We start from the raw sequence: 26,889 nt of genomic DNA, 5'->3' as shown, positions 1-26,889 counted from the left end.
TTGAATTTTGGCTCTGACGTTACCTGCACCGCGGACTTTGCTAATTCTCCGACGGAAGTTCTTCCGTTCGTGAGTTCTACGTAAATTTAATCACCACGTAAGATTCTGGAGCAGAGATCGACCAAGTTCTTCTAGCAAGAACCGAACGATAAAAGCGTTGAGCATCACGGGCTATAAGGTAAACAAGAGTTGCCCGTCTCATGCAATAATTAAGATATTGGTTTCGAGAGTTTCAAAATTTTGTTCAAGATCTACTAAGGATCTGTTGAGAATTCGCGATTTTTGGAACGCCGCCATTTATCCATCTCTAAAGCAACAAGGACGATTACGGCCGGGCAAATGAGGGACCCTTGTTCACGCGATTTCATGTCACTAATTGCACTCACTCTCCCTGTAAACGTGCAAAACGAATGTACATACTACACACAGTGCAAAAGTAAAAGGTCATTTACCACAGCCTATTTTCTCTGAATATCTAACAGGATGAACGACATTACGTTTAAAAAATAACTCTTCGCAATTATCGATGGAGTCTACACTTTTTGATGGATTTTATTAAAACATTTTAAACGAAGATGAGATTCTCTGTTTGTTATTGCACGTTTGTGCAAGACTTAAAATTTATAGCTTCAGAATTGAAATATCTTTCTAAAAATGAATTCGTTATAAACATTTTTATGAACTTAAGGAGTCGACATTATCGCGTGAGATATAATGGACGAGAATTGAATTTATTTGTTGATCCGTTTTCTCGTCAAACGTAACAGGGTCCAAGCATGTCCGATCGAGTTTTGGCCTCAGCATTGCTTGTACCGCGGACGTGGTAAATTCTCTAACATGACGTAGGTACTTCCGCCCACGAGTTCCACGTAAGCTTGATCGCGACGCGGAATTCTGAAGGATAATGCGATTTTGAGGGAAATCGAGTTAATCATTAAGTTGGAAGAAACTTTGTGTTAGCGGTTCCGGTGGATGGGAAACGATATTTCAGTCTATTAGAAATTTAATTTTGTTATTTCATCCTATCATTCTGTAACGTTCAGAGGAAGCAAGAAAATCATAGTATTAAATGACATTAGGGAATGTTTTACTATCCAGAGAAAAGGTTTATTTACCTGTTTAACATAAAATTTAATTCTCCGTAAGATTTAATCAAGATATTAAAAACCAAAAAATTATTAGAATTAACTACCATCGTCCACGGACCGACTGTGCTATTATAAAACATGGCCACTCTATAAATGATTAATTTTTTTTATACACGTCCACGTATTCATCTGAAATCTGCATACTCAAAAAAAATTACAAATTTATGAAATGACCTGATATTTCTTTTGTCCAACATGAACGAATTCATCGTTTTATAATTTAATTATTAATGCGTGAAATGCAATCGTCCCTGTTTCCTGTCACGAGATATTTAAAGAATGATGATTTATAGATTGCGTGCGAACTGGGCATACAATTTTAATATTTTATTGTGTAACATGGTTTATTTTAAAACATGAAAGCGTCGGTGGATAAGTCATCGATTACAAATCGTAGCTCTTCCCGGGCAGCTTGTCAATCTGCACCGTTATATACTTTGTCTTCTTATATAATTTCCATTTGAAATTGAATATATTTACGCGTTGTTTCCGTAGTTAATATATTACTCAACCACCAATGGTAATCTAAACTTTTAAACCATAAATAAATAGCACTGGCAGATACGTTCACTCTATCAATAGAAGTTTTCTCTGGACTTTATATAAATCTGCAGGAAAGAATTTGTAATGTATTATTTAATAGAAATATTAAATGATAGTGATATAAAATGGTGCAAATTTTTCAAGATTCTAACGTTACAATATTTTATTTTTCAACGGAGAGATTTAAACATTTTTGTAGATAAAATGAGCTTTGGTAGGATTAATGCGTTAGTATTAAGAGAATTACATTTTATTGCAGTATGGACATTGTCACTTAACATGATTGTCTCTCGGAAATTCATTAATCGACAAATTCGAATATGCTTTTGTGTTAAATGAATGACTGTGTTTATGAATATGTAGAATGTTTCAGTTAATTTGTTCTTGATTGCATAATTTACCAAATTTCAGGACCACCAACATTTTTTAAATAGAATAAATTTAACTATCTACTAAATCATATTTATAAAAGAGAAACAGTATAATTTATATATTTCGAAAATTATTAAGCGCCACCCCTCATTAATAAATTGATTACTGATTAAATGTGTTAAATGTAGATGACAATTACTAACAGTTTGCGTTTCCAAAAACGTTCTCTAAGTTGCATCCTGAAAACTTTTGCTGTTCCCACGTGTGACTGTCGTTAGAATGCTAATGATTGCACATGAATATCAATGAAGTAAATCGTACCACCGCAAAGTAAGAAACTGAGTTTTGAATACAGAATTCAAATGAGCAACTCCACATCGAGCATGGAGGCAATACTATCTATAATACTTTAACGATCAGCGTTGCAATGAATGTAAATATATATTTATGGACCACCAGAACACGCTTTTACGAACGACTGAACGGTTTGTCTAGTATACGTTTTTTTTTTATTAATACCAGTATATTACAGAACATTACAGAATTATGTTATAATACTGGAAACGATCAGAGACTGATCGAACGTTGAGGAAGTAAATAAAAAGAAAAAGGTTATACGCTGAGTCTAATATTAGTAGCAAAAAATTACAAATATTATTAGTTAATAACATACTATAAATATTTTGTTACAGATTTATAAAAAGACCAGAGGTAAAAATAACTGGAAAGATAACTATCATTTTAGTGGTGAGATTTCTGAAGGCAACAATTATTTCTCGTACGTAAATAGTATTATTTATTTTATTGTCACATTTCAATTTAATTCAAGTTCCCGATGAGTTTGTTATGAATTCTGCGACGTAGTTTGCAAACTGCTTGTTTCGTCGAGTATGGTCGAGTTAATCGCTGAACCAATATCATCGCTCTATGGTATACACAACAGTCTGAACCAAACTCCCGAGAACTAAGTTCCGAATCTATACGAATTCGGCGAAATTGGTCATATCTTAGATACATGCTCTGGCGAGGCTGGAAATTGACTAAATTTGCGCGCATACTAGAGTTTGAGCACGGCTTGAATTAGACTGTTTCGTTTTAATGGTCCGGTTAAATCACAATTTAGGTTCGATACGAGCACAATTTGATCACGGAGAATTTTCATTGTCCTGAAAACAGAGAACGAGGATACGAAAATTTCTTTAAAGTTGTGCTTTCTTTAGACACGGTAAATCTGACACTCAAGAAAATATCTTTTTATTAATATACAAATTAATTTAGGTATCATGCGATTATTAAAATATGAAATTAAGACCTGAATAAAGCAAACTGTAATTCTTTTGCATTCTTCCTCATATTGAATTCTACAATAATTTACTTGATTTTACTTTTAAGTGCTCGCAACTAAAAGAACAAATTTTTTCCAGTGAAAAAGTGATAATGACTTTCTCTTCTTTTATTCACAATGTTACCGTACACTGCTTCTGGTAGAGGTTCTAAATAGTAGCGAAAGGTAGGTGTATTTCTCGTAGAAAATCATATAATATTAAACCTGCGTATCTCTTATTCCCCGAGACTGCACGACAGCATTATAAGAATAAAACCAATAGGTTTCGAATAATACAGAGTTCCTTCCGAGAAGGAAATCCTCTTTGAACCTTGTCAACGGTGAATCCTTATTACGAATCGAAGGAACGTTTTGTTGCACTGGATTTACACGTGTGCGCAAGCAGGTAACTCCGCTACAAATTGGGTACCCGATTCTCTCTGCTTCCAAAGCTGCTCTTTCCCGGAAAACTCGAGAGCCGTCCGAAGTCAGCGCACTCGCAGTAACGCACCTCCGTCTAGGGACGAATCGCATTTGGAATTCAATTCCGCAGAATGGTCGTTACTCGAGAAATTTCCAAGTGTTCCGTACAAAAATACGACCAAGCGCGAAACACAGGAATGTAACGACTTCAAAGATGAAGAATGGGCCAAACCGCGTTCGTACGGAGCGATCCTCGCCTTAAATCAATCGCTTTTGCACCGGATTTAAACCAAGAAATCGTCCTCCCTACCCTTTATGTTTATCAAATTATCAAATCGCGACAGTGTAATTAAAGTAGTCATAGACGTTATGGGAACGTGAGAAAGTATTCTACGAAAGAAGTCGAAGGTTGGAAAAATTGAAAAGAGTCTGTCAATTTATGGGGACGAAGAAGCCTAAACGGATCGTGAAAATGTCGAATATGACGTAAACGAGACGCAACACATGTAACGCGTCTAAAATCGCGAGTTCTACATCCCGTAGTTTCCAGCGAACTTTGTTAGAAGAAAATTTGCCGCGGGAAAAATTGGAATTTACACTTTAACCTGTCGAAGTTTCGTTTCAGTTACTCGGGAGTAAAAGCAGGATCGCGACTCGCCGACGAAGAAACTTCTTCTTCGTGATCCGAGGATGTCGATATCGGAACGAGTCGCATCCTTCTTGTTCCTTTTCCCGTTAACTACGTGCAATTTCAATAAATAACAATCCGCCGTGAACATCGAGGATAAAATGTTAAACGTTCGATGTCAATACGCGGGACCGTGTGTATATTTCAGGCATGCAATTTAAAGCGTTGTTCTTTTCACTCTGCGAACTAAAATGACGCGAAGGAAGGAATTATACCGTTCTCGTTTTAAGCCTCTCCCGGCCATGATACTCGATAAACTGCGAAATGTCCTCCCCGAGCACTGTATTAGGTACCAAAGCGGATTCAGCGAGCTTCAAACAAAATCTTGCATCTGTTTTAATAAGTGAAACTTTCCGTGTACAATAACAGGGAGCGCAGCGTCACGACGCTAATACCCTTAATAGGGAAGCAGTGTAATAGCTTGTTTTTGTTCAGGAACATCTTCGGTGCAAACGTCGACGCGCCTATTTTCTGGCTACGTTAACTTCAATGTCGAGGATAATTATATTTTATATAGAAATCACGAGCAAACGCTATTTATAATTATTTGGTAAATTTCAACTTGTGATTTAAGTTAATAGTCTCGATCACTGACTTCGTACTCGAGATATAACACGTTGAATTTTATGAAATTTCTTAGAGAAGTATTTGACACGTATTTTTATTCTTATATTTGAGGTTGAAAATGCTCATTTTTTAGCCCTTTAATAGATTTTGGATTTGGAAATTGTTCTTGCATACGACGACTATGAGTAGCTATATCGTTTAACATACGCAAAGCTGTTACGTCTGGATCACTACCAAATCACATTTTTCCTGTATGATTTATTCGAAATTTCAGTCCAACTTTCGCTTGTACGAATATATACATAATGCAAGTTTCAGTTCGACCATCTTTGCGACATTTTGCTGCGAGAGAGCTACAAGTTGATTTCTAACCTGAATACGAGCGCAATATAGGTATTTCGTAGCAGGTTCGTTAGAGAAATGTTTTCAGAATAACGAGATTTTCACGTTGATTAAATTAATCACAATAACTGTTCCCGTTCGTTATAAAAAGTCCTCGCGTAGACATATTAATGAAATTACAATATTTTCCATTTAAAAGTATCACCTTTCATCCAAACCACAATATATTTAAATTTCAATTATTAAATGTCAATCATATCGATATCATATAAATATTCTCGATGCACCGTGGAGTAAAGAATTTGTAAAAATAATGGTTCATGCATTTTAAGACATATTTTAGAAAGGGTTACTCACTTGGGTCGCGTACGACGGATATTGAAGTGATGAAATGATAGCTCGACGATTTCATCAGGTTGACCGATGAACGTGTAAAGCAGGCAATCGATATTCGATGGATATTGCTTGGGATAATAAGGGGATGTAAATGTGCCACCTTGAGGTTTGTCCGAGCTGCTGTAGACAACGCAGGAGCAACCTATAACAGACATTGCATCGTTGCATCATACTATCGTGATATCATAGCCTCAAATATACACAAAGCAATAGCGAAATAGGCACAACGCTCGCACGTGAACCGATATCAGATTCATATTAATATTGTAGGGATATGGATTTCAGAATATCGGTTAAGAAAATTATCCCTCGTAATTCCGACACACACAGGTTTATTTTATTCACGAGTTGTCTCTTTACGTCTCGCTCGTATCATACGCACTGCCGTTCTCTTCGTTTTCTCGCTTATATTCACATTCTCGCACACATTCGGCACACATGTCACACTTATTTCGGCGTTTATTGCCCTTTACATTCTCTCTCTCTCTCACGCACACACTCTCTCTCTTTCGCTCTCGTTCTCGCGGTCGCTCGCCTTTCGGCAGTGTTTATCACCTGTGCCGTCGACACCGGTGCGTGACTTTCGCACGCGTCTTAACGGCTGGTCGATATGTCGATGTTTTTAAACGTATTTTCGCGATTTTCTACCGCCTACAATATTAAATACATAACTTAGAGAAAGACATGTCAAAGTTATTCGATCAAATATTACATTAAGCTGTCCGCAAATGAATTGCAAATTTTATAACTTTGACGAGATTAGTAAATGATATATATTATTATTATATAATTGCAATGGTATAATAAATTCATTTATTCGTAAATCCTTCCCTGTTAAAATTTCTGTGATTATTGCTTTTTTAGAATTGTGGCGTCGCCTCCCATGCTCGCCACCAGAGGGGTCACGCTCTCACAAGCGCTCGACCGACTCGACTCGCCCTCTGCTTTCCTTTCTGCCCTCCTACGAATTTCTCGAATTCCTAACCGCAGCAAAGCAACGCCACAGAACCACAATCAGTTTTTAATTACTTCGATAATAATTGGTTACACAAGAATTTCTTTCTTTCTTCAAGCGTCCCGAATGTGACGAAGCAAACTTTGACGGAACTGAAATATTTGAACTTGAGTTTTCATTTGTGCTTCGATTGTAATTTTCGAGCGATCTAATAGACCGCAATAAAATGGAAATTGCGTGAATTTTCAATATTGCGGCGCACTGAATACCGCGGGTATAGTAATTTTAATGCCAGGACATGAAAATTTCATGGTAATGAAATCCGTCATCCGACAATATCCCGAAGTAATGTCCCCCAGCCCATGGCCCGACGAAACTTTTCTTATTTCCAAAATGAACTCGTCACTTTTCGCATCGATCTCATCCACGCCTGGCCACGCTTCTTTCTATAATATCGACCCTACGTCAATCCCGAAGAATCAAATTAAAGTTCGGCGTTGCCGTGAAGGAAAGGCGCCACAGGGGACTCGTAACTTTCATGGAAAACTTTCGACGGCGAGCAACAAAATCATCGATTACTTGGACAGATGGTTCGCTGGGTTAATGATCGATCGCGAACAATCGACAGAACCCTCGTTCTCGAGACCGCTCTTTCGTGCTTCGCCCTTTCAATCCTTTAATCAATTTTAATCTTAGCGGTACGCGTCGAATTCTTTTGTACTCGAATTTGCTATTGAGTTCATAAAAGTAAAACCGAGTCTTCGAACTTAAAAATACTTAAATTTAATTTAATTTAAGTTTATTTAAAGTCTATAGAAAACAAACGAAGTCGGTCGTGTATTCCTAACCCCAGATTAAGATAGATTAAAGGCTCGAAATTCAAACATACAAGCTGTTCGGCCACCCCTAGGAAAAATTTTATTGGGGGATTCTAGAGGCCAAAATAAGACGAAAATCAAGAATACCAATTTGTTGATGAAAAAGTTATTAACAATTAAATTCAAAAATTTCAAATCGTTTTGGAAAAATTATTTTCGGTTGCGGGGATTAATTACAATTATTTTTGACAAAACTTTTTAACAAAGCCTCCATCAACAAATTGGTGTTCTAGATTTTCGTTTTATTTTGGCCTCTAGAATCCCCCATTAAAATTTTTCCCAGGGGTGGCCGAACACCCTGTATATTTCTTTTTAATTTGAAATTAAATTCAATTTAAAAATAATATGAGTTTACACGAATTTCAATAGCAAAAAATGAACTCTCGTTCCTTGTCCCCGGTGATCTTAAAAGTTTTGATTACTAACCGCGAAAAATTTTATACGGTTGTAAACTAACGGCAGAAAAGTTCTGGGATAATGTCGGCAGCTTTTTCTATAATTTAATATAATTTTTTGTTTTTCAATTTACCGTCCCGTCGGGTAGACTAACTTCAACTCCTCTCGCCAGCGTTCCTGCAACAGCTCACTGGAGAATACGAGGAGGACCCCATGGTTAAATAACGGGGTTGACACTTGAGTTATACCGCCGGCACAAAAGGTCGAACGGTCCCTTCCAGTTTTATGCATCGGGGACTCCATTGTAGCTAGCAATACGAGATAACGCGGAACAAAACTCACGCATCCTTTCGTTTTTTCCAACGACGGAATTCGCGAGCATTAAAACGAATAAAATGCTGGCTGGATTAGCAGCTTTGTCGGCACAGAATAGTCACAGCCATAATGAAAGAGAACTAAGAAGATTGTGTTGGTAAAATTTAAAGAAAATTTGGCAATATTTCCTGCGCTCGCAACGCGTAAACTCATCTCCAGGTATCTTGCAAACTTTATTTACGTAGAGTTTCTCAAACGTGAATTTTGGTGCTTGAGATTATTCGAGCATTAACATATCTTCCAACGTTTCTAAGATAGTCAAGTTATATGGGACAGCTTCTATAGTAACGGTATTAAATTATGGAACGTCTGACGATGGGAACATAAAAGAATGCTCATTAACTGGTATGAGAAAATATGATGTATCCGTGAAGAAAGTTCAGCTGGCTAGAAAATTCCTGTTATAAAGGTTGAAAGTGTTATAGTTGAGCCATCAAACCTTAGCGGACAATTTGCGAACTTCATTCCCTCCAGTGATATGGGACAGAAGGTACATACTGACGCGTATGAACTATAACGCGAATCTCTCGACACGTGATATATCGCTTTATTTAAAAAAAAAAGAACAGCGGTATTATGAAACTCGAGATGGAAGGTGACTTGTGTTGCGATCCTTGCAAAATTGTCAGTGTCGTACGCGTTTAGCAAGATATTACGAACTTGCTCTTCGCGATAGAACAGGCGAACACCGTCGTTTCTGCATTCGTTGAAAAGACCAGCGCTCCTATAAACATTTCAACCTTGAACAGAATATTTAACTTTTATTGTTCATCTTTGATCGATTTAAGGACAAGAGAAAAATGCAAAACAATTATGACTTACAGTAAGGAGCATAAGTGAACTAATGACAAGTTTTGCATAAATCATTATTTATTACTAGGAATATAAAAGAATAACAAAAAATAAACATTATAATTATTTTTATCACAGTTAGAAGTAACATAAGAAAGTCTTTCAGTAATTAACATCTTGTTGTTTATGAATAATACGAACAATAGATTGACTCAGTTTTGCACCACGTCCAATATTTGACAATATTTAATATATTATTTATTTTTAATATTTCGTTCACAACCCTTTTGCTTAAAAAACTGCACTAATTCTCTTTGGCACGCTTTCTATTAACCTTTTACAATAATCTGGAGATATTTGTTCCTACTGTTCTTGAATTCTGTTATGCAAATTCGTGATTGAAGTTGGTTGGGAGTCATATAAATCCCGAAGTCGTCTTTTCAGTTACCCCCATAGATTCTCTATACTATATATACTATATATGTATATATACTCTATATTATATATATACTAAAAATTTTGTAGTATCGAGCCAATTTTTCACACTTTTAACAGTGTGCTTAGGGTCTCGATCATGCATGAAAATTACATTTTCTTCTTCGAATGGCATATTTTCAACAGTATCTATGAGATGATCTTGTAAAATATTTTTGTACATATTCTGATTCATGATGCTATTAATTTGGTGCAGTGATCCAACACCAAATGCTGTTAGGCACCCCCAAAACATTAGGGATCCGCCACCATGCTTTACCGTTTGCTTTACATGTCGTGGTTTAAGCCTTTCATTTTTAAGAATCCAGCACCAAGACATGCCATCTGAACAAATTCTGTTAATTTCGGTCTCGTCTGACCAAATAACCCGTTCCCATTCAGTAGTTGTCGAGTTTTGATACTTCTTGGCAAATTCCAAACGAAGTTTAATATTTTTCTTTGATAACATTGGCTTCTTTTTCTTCTTAATGCCTCTAAAGTCAGCTTGTTTGAGGGTCCTTCGTGCTGTCCACTTACTTATTTGTATATTCGTGTCTTCTTTTAATCATTGTGCAGCCATGGTGGCACTTGAAGCTTCACCAGATGTGACAAACCGTATAATTCTTCGTTCATCCTGCGCCGATAACTTTTTTGGTCTTCCTCCAACATTAAGTAATATACCTTTACAGTAGTTTTTTCTTATTCTCTGCACTGTCGATTGACTGACACTATAATTTTTCGCCGTCTGACGGGTTGACAAACCGCCATTCAAAAAAGAAATGACTTTTTTTAAAGAATTTGAAGCAATTGACTTCATACTTATTGTCGCGTCGCGAGCCCTCCGTATGACCGTCAAATTGCGGACGGGCCCAACTCAGAAAGAGCCTTGTAAATGCCGTCATATAGCAGGGTTTGTTCTTTCCATACCTGCGCACCAGATGTCTGGCAGTTGTGCGTCGGGCCCGTTACAAACGTTTTTTCCCGCAATTAGGAGTCTGGTTTTATTACACGCCACGGTCAACCTTCAAGGATACAATAGCACTTTCGCGCGACCACCGACACAGCCAAAAACAGAAAGTTTTGGTGACACCCACACCACCCCTTCTTGCAGGGGCTGGCCGTTCACGCCTTACAAAATCTTGGAACCTATCAGTGTTTTTCGCATATTAGTAACCGCCCAAATAGACTGTATAAAGAGCGACGCTCGCTCAAGAATAAAGCATGCAACAAGAATTTTTCGGAGCATAAACAAACCGACAAGTATACATTTTTTCGAGTCACTGCATGGCATATCTAGCATAAGTAAATACAGTCCACTTTCAAACATAAAATATTCGCACAAAGTTAAGTCGGCGTGCGAAGTACGGGTTTAACTTTCCGAACAACGTCGGTGGAAAATTCGTACACGACACTTATTCTTACTTCACTTCCGTGCCTTTCCGTTTGACTGATTGCGGTAAACTGAGTGCTAAGACGTACAATAACATTTTGTAAACATTCCAAGCTGCTAGCTGTAAACATACTGCTAGAACATTCCACGTAAACATTCCTTTTACTGACCGGTGCAAAACCGAGTCAATCCATTTTCTTTGCCATTGCTAAACCAGGAGACATTAATTATTGAAAAACTTTCTTATGTTACTTCTAAATATGATAAAAATTACTGTAATATTTATTTCTTAATATTCTTCCACATTCTTAACGATAAATAAAAATGTACACAAAACTTGTGGTCATTGGTTCATTTATGCTCCTTACTGTAACTTCGATACACGATTTTCCAGGCAATAATATTCGATCCTCGACATTGTATCGATTAAACGTAAAAACTCGGTTCTTAATCTCTATAGTCACGAAAATCACGGTATTTGTCTCGCTACATTAACGGGGTGAACAATATTTCCTTCTCAACTTATCGACTTTTACAACAGTCCATGTCAGATCGTTATTGGATAAACCAGAAAAATACTATCAAGGTTTATGGCCCCCTATTATCGACGACACTCTAGACGGCCTAGATGCAAGGTCGTCTGAACGATCCACGAAATGTGGGTCATTACAAGACCTCGTCGATACGAGTGCAATAATTTACCCGAAACAATAACACCGACCTTCCCTTGAATTGGCCTGTGCCCGTAATTGAACGCGTAGTTTAGTTGATTATTCCCGTATACGTGATCAGCTAGGATTCGTACAAAGCGACAGGACTGATCCAATTAAATGGAATTTAGAAGAATGGCAATGCGATTAAAACCCCTCCGGCGACTAAAGTCGAGTTATTTATTACCTATTCCTTAGGATCGTTTTACATTAGAGTCGAGGTTTGTGTTCTGGAGCCAAAACTCTTTCCCTTCGCAATTTTCACTTTAGAACAGTGAAATATTCTATCAACAGTAATGCTCGTGTCAAAACAGAAAGAATATAAAAATATAAGAATATAAAAATTGTTAATTTGTAAAATTTCAAAAATTTCTACATGAAAAAATATATCGGTAATGTAGATAAAGTTTGTTCGTATATTGCTTTGTTTTCGAGAAAATGGAATTTGAAAATTCAAAGAACACAAGTGAAATTGAATAGAATTTATCCGACGCTTCTGACTGTTACCCGATATTTCTACTTGCGCGGATGTCGAAGTGATCTACTGCACGTGTGAGGTTTGCTATCATTTTCATAATACTTTATTTCATATTTTCGATTCGCTTCTTCGCGTGGAACCACCACATTCCCAAAATTCATGGCCACCATGGTATCTTGAATAATACGAGAAACAAAAGAACTGCAATGCTTAGAAAGATTTTAATAGCATCGATATCGTAGAGAATACTTTTCCAAATAATGAATACGCTATCGAGGTATTGAATTTTCTAGATTTCACGTGACTTCAACAAGTGTTGAGAATACCTCGGAACGTCTCAGGGGGTTCGACGTGAATGGGAAGTCATGAAATATTCACCGGGCACTCAACGTGTTAAAGCGGACACCGAACAACGACAGTTTTTGGCAAAATCAGTTTCGATTTAAAGTTAACTTGCAAATCCCTTCCTCGAAAATGCGCAAGAAAAGTAAATTTAGTCGAGTTCGATCCAAGGAACTCGCCAGTTTGCGGAACCCTCGCAACCACGGATGGAGCACCAGTTTTACGTCACACGCATTAATCGCTTCGTAGCTCCGTGGCTTCAGAGGATCCTTAGTAAATTAGCAAAAACGCCGTCCCTAATTTCACCCATCCACCCTGTTCTTCGGTTAATGTCAAACGAACGCTCGCGTGCGCCGTTCTTTCCCTCCCTTGTTCCTTCCGCCAGTCCTGTGTGTTCTCTTTGCGGGGCGTTTCACGAGCCCTCTTTATTTTCCCATTTCCCCCGTTTTCCGTTTCTCCACTTTCATCCTACTTCCGCAAGCGCAAAACCCCCCTTCCCGCTGAAACGATACCCGCGTGGACTGCGGTACGCGCGAACGTCCGACGCGATCATGTTTTCTACGACTCGTGAGCCATTCAGCGACATCCGCGGGCCGCTTTGATGCATCAAATATGATGGGCTACCAGCGACGCGCCATCTAGCGATACAAAATGCACGGCACTCTAGAATTTATCAACGTCCCGTGACGTTCTTTTCGCCGTACGCCGCAAACTCCGAGCACCAAAGCTTGCGAAACCGATCTCCTCTACGTCGACAGACGTGCCTCGTTTTAGTCGAGAGGAAACCTCGTTCAATAGACGCTACTCCGTCCAGATTCGCAATCATACATCTTCTGTTTGCTCGAATAGCTAATCTAGTATCTACCTTGCGCAGAATTGTTACCGTAGAATTCTACGGTGTAGAGAATCGGTGTGAGTGTACTAATATATTGGTAGGGAGAGTTCCCCTAAAACCGGACGGCAGTAATATCTTTAAGGGGGGAGTCTCATGTGAATGATAGAAAATTGAACCATTTTTCTTAATTTTTTTTAAGGAAATGTTACATCTGATGTTATAATTTTTTTATTAATTTTTATTAACTTTTAATGTTGTTATCACGTACGCAGTAAACATGTGTTTAAACACTGGCGTAGGTGATTGCAGCTCTTAAGGTTGACTAAATCAAAAAGATTTTTATTCGGTAGGTTTACAGTATCGCCCGTACCAAAATAATTAATTTATGTTGCAAATTGACAAAATGGTGAAAGCTTAAAGTAAAAATTGCAAAATTTCGTCGTTTCTTTTGCAACTTTTTAATAAAAAAGATATGATAAACTCATTATAACAATTTGATTTTAGTACAGGCGAGAACTGTTAGTATGTGGAACAACGTGTAAAAATTTCAAAGCAATCGAACGTGTAGTTTTTGAGATTTTATCTACGCCAGTTAAGAAAGTAACAATCTCAGTTCCATATAGAATTTCTTCCAGAATATTGGCACTTAGATGACAAAAACGCTAAAATTTCAACCTCTAATAACAGCAGATGTCTCTTGACCCTGTCGTAAACCTTTCGAAACAGTAATGTCTGAACTGTACATGGCAATCACCGAAAGCAATGACTCCGGTAATTACTGCGACGGCTATACAAAAAATGTTCTACAATCCACAATACTTGACATTTATCTCACAAAATTTAACAGTACATTCTTAAATATATATACTTTCAAAAAATGAAGCAAAACAAAAATTGATATTTTTGAGGTTACATGAGACTTCCCCCTTAAAGCGTGAAACGCTATGCGATCGTTATTTCGCATAAACAATAGTAGGGATAGAATAAACAATGATCAAGTTTCACCATGTTCTAATCACGCGTTCACAGTCGTGCGAGGAAAAAATCAGTTGATTGTTGCGTCTAACTGGAAGCTAATGTATTGTATAAATTATAAACTACTATACCTCTCAATTTTTGTAATGAAAAAACACGTGAGTGGTATTATTACATCTTTTGGTAAGTATCTTTGTATTTTACTGTTGAATTCGTCTCGACGTCGCCTACAATTCTACGAATTTAAAAATACCTAGTTCCGTTTAAAAATACAGGGTGTTCAGCCACCCCTGCGAAAAATTTTAATAGAGGATTCTAGAAGCTAAAATAAGACTAAAATCAAGAATATCAGTTTCTGGATTGAGGCTTCGTTAAAATGTTATTAAAAAATTAAATTAAAAAATTTCAAATCGTTCTGAAAAAATTATTTTTAATTGCAAGGGTCAAGTACAATCATTTTTGGCGAATAGACATACCCCCGAAATCCTACCCACTTTCCAGAGAAAAATTCAAAAAGGTGTGAAATTTTTCGACGGAAACAAAAATTTCAAATCGTTTTGAAAAAATTATTTTCGGTTGCGGGAGTCAATTACAATCATTTTTGGTGAATAGGCATACCCTCGAAATCCTGCGCATTTTCGAGAAAAAAATTCAGTACGGACGGAACTTCAAACGTTAATAACTTTTTAACGAAGCCTCCATCAACAAATTAATATTCTTGATTTTCGTCTTATTTTGGCCTCTAAATCTACCATTCAATTTTTTCCCAGGGGTGGCCAAGCACCCTGTATGACAGCGTTTAAATTTAAACAACTGTAATTGCTTGTCAGTTAAATACTAATTAATTTCGACACGAAACATTTTTTTATTAAATCATCCAAAGGGACTGAAAAATCGTGGGGACTAGTTTGTACCTCGCCCTATATACATAGAAACTTACATTTACTAAATTTATCGACGAACAAGATGTATAGAACTTTGTAAAAATTTCGGAAAATACTTGACGATAGGTTAAAATCTTTTAATCGCAATAAAATTCTGTTCCAAATTGGCAATCCACGATGCGCTGAACCACCCGTGAAAGATCGAGGATAGTTTAAGTAGCTCTGGAATTAATTATTCCTCCACGTGTTATACATGTGACGCGTTCGTACATGCTGTGACTCGTATGTAAAAGCTGTTCAATAAAACAAGGGGGGTTGCAGACTCTTGGTTGCTTAATTTCCCTACACTGGCTGCTCCAAAACCCTTGCGAAGGATCATTGTTCGGTCACGCGCGATCGAGCTGACTTGGGCATCTTCTAAAGCCTGTGAAATCGAGGGTCAATGGATAAAAAATGACGCGACATTTTCCTGTGGAAGATAAAAAGCGGAAAATCGGTACACAATGAGGTGCACGATAATTATGCTAGCCTCAAGCGAAAGGCACAATGCACTCGATGCTTTACAAAGGTCGGAACAAATCACTATTATCGGAACGGTGGATTATTTTCTGTTTGTGGATACTAGCCATTTTTCACTTTTATATAGTTTTAATAGTTTCTGTACCGAAATTGTATGTCAATGTACCACTGATTGTTTACAAAAGTGGGATTAAAATAAATTGCATTAGACCTAATTTTAGTAGAACATTCCCAGTTTTAAATGAGTTTCGAACAAGAAGATCTTCAATATGCTTTCGATTTGTGTTTTTCATGTAGGAAAACATCTCCTCCACAGGTACATTGCTCATTCCGGGCAGTGTTCTGGACTGATCAATCGAGCGAAGAGTTAATTGCTATTGAAGCGAGAACTTTCAATTAAAAAACAAATGATTAATTTTTATATTCGTGAGACAATTAATTCTTTGCAAGCACGATTGACAGTTGATCGACTGTCTTGGAATGGGAATTAACAATTAAAAAATTATAAATTACCGTTGATTGAACGTTACGACAAAAATTCTTTTGTTATTTTTTATGTGTTATTATTACTAAAATGAATAAATAAACTTTAGTCTGCATACGATTCAAGTATGCAAGTCGTCATTACGAGAGTGTTTGTCCCCGGAAAAAGAATACACGGCTTTAGTAAAACTGTTGCACCGTTGGGGAGATACTTAGAGATGACACGCTTAGTACGTTTTTAAAGTTTTAAGCGAGCAAACGTATATAGTGCAAATTGCAGTGGGTGAAAAACACGTGCAAGATAAAAGACTATCAAGATGGAATGATTTATAAACGGTCCGAGAAGTCTAAAAAAGCGAGAACAGCACGCAGAATAGAACAAACAGCTCCAAGTGACTACTTTCACGAAGGAACATTTTACGGGGGTGGAATAACAGATTCATTTATCGTTTTAAACGCGAATAAAAATTACTCGCGGACAAATATATCTCTTATTAACGCCTCAAACTTTAAAGTCGTTCTTCATAAAGTCACATACTGGTTAACAAAATATTTTAGCGTATTATACATTTTTCTGTGATTGTAAATTAACTTCAACTGATTGTAATACTACGATGTAAAAATATCGTAGAGATTTGAAAACTTTTTCTTTGCACGAACGACGATTTTAAAGTCACCGCTCGTCCGCTTAATCGTTCCTTCTCAAACTTCTTTACACGTACAATTTTTCATGTTTAACATGCCGAAACTTAATGCTTCGGATACGACCGAGACTTTGCTTTAAATGAAAATTTATGATAATGATCGACGTTTTATCATAATAGTGATACGACGTAGACTCCGCTCTAATATTACAGGGAAATGGATATTAAACACTTCATCTTTATAAATAAAGTACATTCATCCGGGACGGAAAGAAAGCGTTTTTTTCGCAAAAGTAAGCTTGGGGGAACTACTTTGTCAGTGAAAGATCTACGTACGACGCTTAAATATTACCAAGTGGAATACTCCAACTCCGGGTCGTTGAAAAGTTTAGTTGCGCAACGAAGAAACTATTCAACATGTAATTAGGCATTTTAAACTTTTTTATATTATTATGAAACGTATGTTCCTAATAAAATAATACCATCTCAATATCGATGGCTGCAAACACACAACGCAAGTAGAAATGACGATTATTGGTCAGACACGTTCGACAAATCGCTTTGATACATTCTCAACGTCAATTATCTCGAGAAAAAGACATTAATGAAAAACTCTTATACTGTATTTTCGATTCAGTCTCTCATGTAGAATAATTATATTGCTCGTACCACCAGCTAACGGACACTCTGTATAGTCAAATTTTCTCTTCACTCTCGCTACCTATAAACACACAAGGCAAGTAGAAATAACGAGTATTGGTCAAACACGTTCGACAAATCGCTTTGATACATTTTCAACGTCAATTATCTCGAGAAAAGGACATTAACGAAAAACTTTTACACAGTATTCACGATTCATTTTCTCACGCAGAATAGTTATATTATTCTTTGCTTGCACGACGTGGCTGAGATTCCCGGAAAGTTGTCACCCAAACTCCCAGATTATCGCGTTTTCATATATTTTGGCATCGTTTTGACCGTTCCGATTGCTCGTTCGTCGTGCAAAAGTTATTTAAGGGCACGAGTTGGCGCAGCGTTGAGACGCCCACACATCTGCCACGCGCGGTTTATATCTCCGCGACACGATCGCGATCCCTTTCCGTTTACCAGTCGGCACAGAAAGCCAAGCGCGTTCCCTGGAGCATTATATTGTAGTTGGAGAACCCTCGCAGGTGATTCACGGACCGCTGACACGGTGCCGATCCGCGCCAGCAGGTCCTGGCCGCTGATAGTTTACCGATACACCTATGTACGCGCGATACATAAGGCCTGGGAAGAACGGGAACGGGCGTCGAACGGAAGCCGTGAGAGATATTATTGCAGCGGCGTTGAAACACTAGAAATCACTTAGCAGCCGATTGCAGCGGTGAGTTGACTTTTCAGGATCGTCGACCGACACCGCAACCTGCCAACCCTCCAAGCTCACGAGTTGCGAGCTTCTCGCCATATCGGGAAAAAATTCTGAATCGCGTCGCACACGGATACAAACATTTTCTCAACTTCGACGGTTTATTTCCATAAATGATAAAAATAGATTTTCTTTTTCAATTCTTAATTCTTAAGTAGTTTCTTTTAAGTCGAAATTATTTTTGTCTGCACGGGAGGCTCAACGATTCTAGCTTGTAAACAATTCTACTCGTCAGAGGAAGCTTCTTGTGGTGTCACTGCAAAGGGAAGACCTTATTTTTCTTTATAGCGATGTATATCATAACCACCTTCTTGGATTCCATATTAAAAGGAAGCATGGGAAATATTTTACTTTTCGATTATGTAGGATTCTTAAGGAATGGGAAGGTTCAACTATTAACACGTTGATAATTTTATATATACAGGTTGTTCGGGCACCCCTAGGAAAAATTTCAATGGAAGATTCTAGAAGCCAAAATAGGACGAAAATCAAGAATACAAATTTGTTGATGGAGGCTTCGTTAAAAAGTTATTAACGTTTAAAGTTCCGCCCGTACTGAATTTTTTTCTAGGAAGTGGGTAAGATTTCGGGGGTAGGTCTATTCACCAAAAATTATTGTATTTGACCCCCGCAACCGAAAATAATTTTTCTAGAACGATTTGAAATTTTTTAATTTTGTCGAAAAATTTCACACCTATTGGAATTTTTTTCTCGAAAGTGGATAGGATTTCGAGGGTATGTCTAATGGTAAAAATTGATTGTAATTGACCCTCGCAACCGAAAATAATTTTTCCAGAACGATTTGAAATTTTTTTTTTCGCCAAAAAATTCAGGTACCAACTCCTGTCGATTTTTCTTTAAAATTCGTTTTTCATGTGTAACTAATTTGGTTGACGTTGTACGGAAAAGTTGTCTAATACTTTCTTGTAGGTACCCATGAACTCTACTTCCATGTTAAACTTCAATGAGATACGTTCACTATTGTAGGAGTTGTGGCAGTTTGAACATTGGACCAGTTTTAGGGAGGTCTTCTCAATTTACGGTGACAGGGAACAACTTTTTCAATACTGTTAGAATTTCTACATATTCTCCACTAAAATACGCGTTTTTTGTATTTTGAAACATTAAAATCCTTCGAGCCGTTCAGAAGTTATGATATTTTAAAGATATGCATGAAATTTCAGTGAAACATATTAATGTATGGTCAGACATTATATTTTCGGAAAGGAATTTGTTGCTCGAAAATGGTTAGGAATTCGGAGGTATGTGTATTCACCAAAAATGATTGTAATTGAGCTCCACATCCAGAAATATTTTTTTTAGAATGTTTTGAAATTTTTTAATTTTATTTTTTAATAACTTTTTAATGAAGCCTCAATCAAGAAATTGATATTCTTTATTTTCGTCCTATTTTGGTCTCTAGAATCTCCCATTAAAATTTTTCCCAGGAGTGGCCGAATACCCTGTATATTATATTTAAACTAATGTTACGCTGAACGCAAGAATTATACAAGTGAACGCAACTAACGCAACTCCACAACTGACTCACCCGCCGAACATCCACGCTTTTAAGTATTCATTCATCCCCTTGCATTCGTTTCGCTTGCACTCTGTCTCTCGGATTCATGGGTTACACTCATACAAACATTTGTACTTTCCTATCGCATAGTTCTAAACACTCTTTGTTCACGCCTTCTCAGTCACTCGAGTTTTTCAAACATACCGGCGCCGGTCTGTCGCGACATGACCCGGTCGCTCGCACGCACGCACATCGAACCACTCGCCCCACAGTTATAAAAATTTAAAAAATATGTTTGAAAATACCAAGAAATTAATATTTCAATATTCTTGCCCCTCGACAAATATTTAAAACAGAAATTTCAGCCGTTCGACGTTTTTTGTTTTTCTGAAATTGAAGCCTGTCTTCAAACGTACTCTATATTATTTTATGTTTTAAGCGTACATATCTGATTGAATTCAAGAACAACTGAAATCTGAATTTCATCGAAAAAATTTAATAGTTAAATCTTAAAGAGAGGTTGAAATCTAATTTTCTTTCCCTATTAGAAAACAATCACGCGATATTAATTTTTTTTCGTTTGGCCTCGCTAAGGAACGCCTCTTCCGAGCATGCAAGAGTTCTACCCCCCCGGGGTGGTTGTGTTTTTTCTTTTAGACTCCGGCAGCAAAAAGGACCCAAGGGTAAACTTCCTTAGAGCCACTGGAGTCAAGCGGCTTTCCAATAGGTACCTGTTCTTTTATGACTTGGATAACGATGAGAGGGCTAGTTATTCCGAGTTCAATAACCCCTTTGGTAGTGGTGCGCCAGGACGAGGACGTCCGTGATCTTCGAATCAAGGATGTTATAGGCTCGATAGCCTGGGTGCTTCGGAACGCTTCGGCGCAGAACAGACCGCTCGCTATGGATGCGTCTGCACTTGAACCGAACGACGAAGTTAACTACAGTGACGTCTATTAATTTCTGGAAGCCGTTCCACTCCAAATAAAGATATTCTTTTAGAAAATTCCAAAAATGCTCGACTCTTTCAATTTCCACGCCAGATTACTCCACGTTAGTCCTTGGTGACTATACAGGGTGTTCGGCCACCTCTAGCAAAAATTTTAATGAGCGATAGCAGAGGCCAAAATAAGACGAAAATCAAGAATACTGATTTGTTGATGGAGGCTTCGTTGCAAAGTTATTAACATTTAAAGTTCCGCCTGTAGAATGACAATCCGCTAAACAGCTGGTTCGCGCGGACGGTTGCGGCAGGCGAGTGCTAGTGGTTCAATTTTTAAATTGAAGTGTATTTGAAAAATTAATAACAGTTTTATTCGTAAGTAACTCGGAAGAATCGTGATACACGTACACGTAGACATTCACGAATAACATAATCGCGGTACGTGTTTATTTAATTGCATAGTGGTTAGTGCCTGAAAGGATTATTTGTGGATAGTTGTGGACACTGTGGACAATCGTGGGGCGTGTATAATCGCATGTGGGTGATTTTTGTTCACAACATTGTGTATTGGAACTGGCATTCACCCTTTCTCTGTGAAAATCTCGTCGGACGAGTTTTGATATGCCCTTCTGAATTTTCATAAGACAGGTTGAATCTTATTCAACGTAAGGTGTTCGCATTCCCATAAGTGGACAAAAATCTAAGGCTGTCGATAATGTCGGTAAGCAGAATTTTTCATGCTGCGTGAGAACCACTAGCACTCGCCTGCCGCAACCGTCCGCGCGAACCAGCTGTTTAGCGGATTATCATTCTACAGGCGGAACTTTAAATGTTAATAACTTTGCAACGAAGCCTCCATCAACAAATTAGTATTCTTGATTTTCGTCTTATTTTGGCCTCTATTATCGCTCATTAAAATTTTTGCTAGAGGTGGCCGAACACCCTGTATACTACAACTTAAAATACAATTCTCCCTTCAGTTTTTCGTTTTGTATCGCACAAACATCTCGTTAATTTTCATTCGAGTGTCGTAAAAAACATGGTTGAGTTTATATTTAAAAATTCGTATAAACTTGTGTTTCGTTTGAACTTATTTTCGAGTTATAGCGAGATCTTCGTTTGAAATAATGCTTTCGAAAGACGAGGATAGTTGGACTAATTCCACTCAACTATTTACGAACCCAGTATCTGACTTCGAATCTTCTATTTTAATTTTGTACATATTTCCTCTGAACAAAATGGAGTACTAGATATCAAATTATTAAAATACGTCGTCTGTGAAAATGGCAGATATGACCCTCGAGTATGGGTTTATTATTATAAATAATTGATTGACAAACAGATAGACGTCTCCTGACTTATGTTTAGAGTCGAGAAGCTCATTTTGAACACCTATTACGGAAATAACTAGATACAATGCATTCATATGTTTACATCAAATTTTGTTATCGTTTTCTCGTGTAGAATCCATCTCTAAAGTGAGTCCTTCTTTATATAGAATTCTGTTCGTTTCTCTTAGAATAGGAGTTCCACGCTTCGAATGCGCGTGTTTCGAGGGTAGAAGCGTGTCAGTGTTCGACTCGCGGTTCGCTTCGAACGTAGACGCACCCTATCGAGTGGTACCGGGATCCATCGTGGTGCAGCGAACCCAGATACCCGTTGAAAGCTCTTAGATCACGCGATTACCTCGTGGACATAGAAAGGCTTCTGCTGGAAGCTGTTCGATAGAGAGAAGAAGGGAGGAAAAAACAGAGTTCGGCAAGGAGGACGACAGTCTGAGGAGAGCGCGGCTTTCGGGCGAGAAACGGGTCCTTCCGATCTTCCGGGCCAATGAGTCAACCAGTCGCAAACACAATGCGACTGCTCCCGCGTTATTCCGGAGATATGGCCACGGCGGATAAAATCGTGGCCCCCGAAAATCCGTACGGCCGATCGGTATCGCGCAATTACAGTAAATGCAGTTTTACTGTTGACTCGCGCGATCCCCTATTATTTGCCCGCGCGAGCACCGAGAAATTAATTCCTTGTTAAATACTGCTTACATTGCCGTTGACTTGCTAATTGATCGTTTACATCGGGAGCATGTGACCGTTGCTGCCGACGTACATACGCGTGGATAGAATTATCGTGGCGGTGTAAAATTATTTACGAAGAAACTTTGATTTTAGACAATCATGAGCCACCGTAAATTAAAATTCGTCTACTTATTTTGGAGTACACACTAAAATTCGTGAATCCTATATCGAGTTTATTTCCTTTAATACTTCAGCTTGTCGTACATAGAGTCAGGGACAAAAGTATGTGGACACTACCAACAACTACTAACTAATATTTAGTATTGTCGCCTTGTGTGTTTACAAGATTTTCTATGTAATCTTTATCAATAGCGCCAAATGCTGATTTTAAATTATTAAAAACTTCCACTTTACCCGTTCACTTGTTCAAAGGAAGTTTGGTACCTTCAGTTACTTAATTAACTTAATATCTGAATCACTAAAAAATTTCATACTCTTTTTGACAACATATTTTGGATCATTGTTCTCTTGAAAAATAAATTCTTCTTCCAAATTCATTTTTATTTATACCAAATTTTCGTTGGTTATGCGAATATACTTATCAGCATTCATAATATCATCAATTGGTACTAAGGTTCCAACATGCCATGAAAAACAACTCTATACCATTAATGTATTTATTTTAAATGTTATATAAATAATCTATATACTATAAAGATAAGTGTTAAATAAAGCTTAAACCTGTAATTATGATGCTATAGTAATTCAATTTCATTGATATTAGTTTTCACTATCTATCCGCTTACTTTTGTCCTTAACTGTATATGCAAGTCAAGGGGATAAACGCAAGCAAATTAAACCAACGAGACAATAGTAATATTGTAAAGAAAAACATGAAGACGTGGTCTGGAATTTAAAAATACGGTAAAATATAGTAGAAACACTCGCCAGCGAGTAAGATGAAAGTTAGCGGAGTGATATGAAAGATTGACGCGGATAAGATTGGCAAAGCAGAAGGGAGATATATTATCCCAGACAATATTGATACCAACAACTTGACGTTTTCACAGATTAATGCAGCAACCTAGAACTGTACGCAGCCCATCTAGCGCCTGCGTGGGTGCATTAAGTCTGTAATTTTTAACGCGTATAAGATATGATTTAACCAGTGTCTCCCAATCATTTTTGGCCCAACGCCACTTTAGGAAATCCTTCTCCGACGCTCTCTACGCTCCGCGTACACGCCAATGCACTTTATTATGCACTTAAGGGGGATCACCGGCGGTGCTAGAGCAGAAAATCGAAAATTTCTCTCTTACACATTTTACAGATTTATAGAAAACGAACAAGCCGTGCTACACTTCTGAGAGTGTCTCTTAACTTTTTGAATTTATCCCACTTCCACTTTTGCGCAACTATAGCACGTTTGTCCTAAATTTGTCGCGTTCATTCATTATACAATACAGAATAAATAATAGCAAAAAAAACTTGCGAAACTGTCCACGAGAAGATAAAGCAAGACTATTCCGCGGGAATGTTCGAGAGGGGTTTGGCTTATCGTGAAATTATGTTCAGACGGTATTTCCGAGCGGGTTACTCGAAGGACATTTTATTTCATTACGAGTTCGAAATGAAATTCCAAAATTCCGAAAGACGTAACAGCGAAGCCGTGAAATATCGCGAAACGCGTAGCAACCGGAGGACCGGCAAAAAGTGAAATACGTTCCTCAGAGTATCGATCCCAGCCAGCTGGCACGACTATTCCTTTGAGAACCAATGCCACGAAGTAGACGAAACTAAGTGGGCGCGAGATAAATTGAGAATAATACCTCCCCTATTCCGTGCACCTTCTTGCCACGTGCCGTTTTTACGAGATCAGCCTTAGCCTCGATCCTTCGACACCGCGCCGTTTCCCTCTCCGTAACATCTGCTCGTACCGATTATTCTTAGGCATTTCTCAAACCGGAAACTCGCGGAAAAATTCACGAGACAATTTTTCGCGCATAGCAATGCGCTACGCTCCCGGATAATCGAGTCGGAACTTCGACGACACCCTGGGACGTTTGCTTTTAATTAACTTTTCCCACCGACCGTGGATTACCGTCGCGGCTGCTTGCTTTAATTGACTGTGTTCCTAGTTTGGTTTGGATCGTTTTACCTTAATTCGCGAGGGCGCGCGTTACGGGTTCACCGAATTCTAATTCTTCGTTCGTTGATTCAACGAGAAGTTGTTTGCGATCAGCAATCAAGGAGACGAGAATTTTTGATAATTGGAAATGAAAATAGAGCCGACGGATCCTTTGTTTGACAACCACTCTCGCTACAAGTGCTTTCCTAAAGTTTTTTTTAGCCGTTTCGATTCAGAGTGGCTCTCGAAGGAAGGGTAGATTGCAGGTTTGATAGACGTTTGATATTTTATATCGCGTATCCATGCTTAATTTTTGTTTGCTTTGACAATGATATTTACGTACTAGTGGAAGTATCGAGTTTTATTTATTTTATTTATCTACAGTAAGGAGCATAAGTGATCCAATGACCAGAAGTTTTGCATAAATCATTATTTATTACTAGGAATATAAAAGAATAACAAAAAATAAACACTATAATTATTTTTATCACAGTTTGAAGTAACATAAGAAAGTCTTTCAGTAATTAACATCTTGTTGTTTATGAATAATACGAACAATAGATTGACTCAGTTTTGCACCACGTCCAATATTTGACAATATTTAATATATTATTTATTTTTAATATTTCGTTCACAACCCTTTTGCTTAAAAAACTGCACTAATTCTCTTTGGCACACTTTCTATTAACCTTTTACAATAATCTGGAGATATTTGTTCCCACTGTTCTTGAATTCTGTTATGCAAATTCGTGATTGAAGTTGGTTGGGAGTCATATAAATCCCGAAGTCGTCTTTTCAGTAACCCTCATAGATTCTCTATGGGGTTGAGATTGGGGCTCTGTGTAGGCCAATCCAAAACAGAAAATTTTTTAGTATCGAGCCAATTTTTCACACTTTTAGCAGTGTGCTTAGGGTCTTGATCATGCATGAAAATTACATTTTCTTCTTCGAATGGCATATTTTCAACAGCATCTATGAGATGATCTTGTAAAATATCTTTGTACATATACTGATTCATGATACCATTAATTTGGTGCAATGATCCAACACCAAATGCTGTTAGGCACCCCCAAAACATTAGGGATCCGCCGCCATGTTTTACCGTTTGCTTTACATGTCATGATTTAAGCCTTTCATTTTTACGAATCCAGCACCAAGACATACCATCTGAACAAATTCTGTTAATTTTGGTCTCGTCTGACCAAATAACCCGTTCCCATTCAGTAGTTGTCCAGTTTTGATACTTTTTGGCAAATTCCAAACGAAGTTTAATATTTTTCTTTGATAACATTGGCTTCTTTTTCTTCTTAATGGCTCTAAAGTCAGTTTATTTGAGGGTCCTTCGTGCCACTTATTTTTATTTCAAAATAATAAGACAACCCGTATAATTCTTCGTTCATCCTGCGGCGATAACTTTTTTTGGTCTTCCTCCAACATTAAGTAATATACCTTTACAGTAGTTTTTTCTTATTCTCTGCATTGTCGATTGACTAACACTATAATTTTTCGACATCTGACGCTTTGACAAACCGCCATTCAAAAAAGAAATGACTTTTTTTAAATAATTTGGAGCAATTGACTTCATACTTATTCTTACTTCACTTCCGTGCCTTTCCGTTTAACTGATTGCGGTAAACTGAGTGCTAAGTCGTACAATAACATTTTGTAAACATTCCAAGCTGCTAGATGTAAACATACTGCTAGAACATTCCACGTAAACATTCCTTTTACTGACCGGTGCAAAACCGAGTCAATCCATTTTCTTTGCCATTGCTAAACCAGGAGACATTAATTATTGAAAAACTTTCTTATGTTACTTCTAAATATGATAAAAATTACTGTAATATTTATTTCTTAATATTCTTCCACATTCTTAACGATAAATAAAAATGTATACAAAACTTGTGGTCATTGGTTCATTTATGCTCCTTACTGTATGTATT

At 37.5% G+C, this 26,889-nt stretch overlaps 1 protein-coding gene across 1 annotated transcript in view; it reads right to left on the bottom strand.

Moving 5' to 3' along the window:
* LOC122403568 (deleted in malignant brain tumors 1 protein-like) overlaps window positions 1-26,889 on the bottom strand; it is a gene marked incomplete at its 5' end in the record, with an annotated part of 233,446 nt that overhangs the window by 165,054 nt on the left and 41,503 nt on the right. Inside the window, one exon of the mRNA XM_043407160.1 lies at window positions 5,765-5,945. Coding sequence (XP_043263095.1) covers window positions 5,765-5,945 — 181 coding nt within the window. The remainder of the gene's footprint in view (window positions 1-5,764; window positions 5,946-26,889) is intronic.

This window comes from Colletes gigas, unplaced genomic scaffold (genome assembly GCF_013123115.1).
Source record: "Colletes gigas isolate AHSC1104 unplaced genomic scaffold, ASM1312311v1 Colletes_gigas_Sc00061, whole genome shotgun sequence".
In the NCBI taxonomy this organism is placed as follows: domain Eukaryota; kingdom Metazoa; phylum Arthropoda; class Insecta; order Hymenoptera; family Colletidae; genus Colletes; species Colletes gigas.
This window is presented reverse-complemented; position numbering and strand designations above follow the sequence as displayed.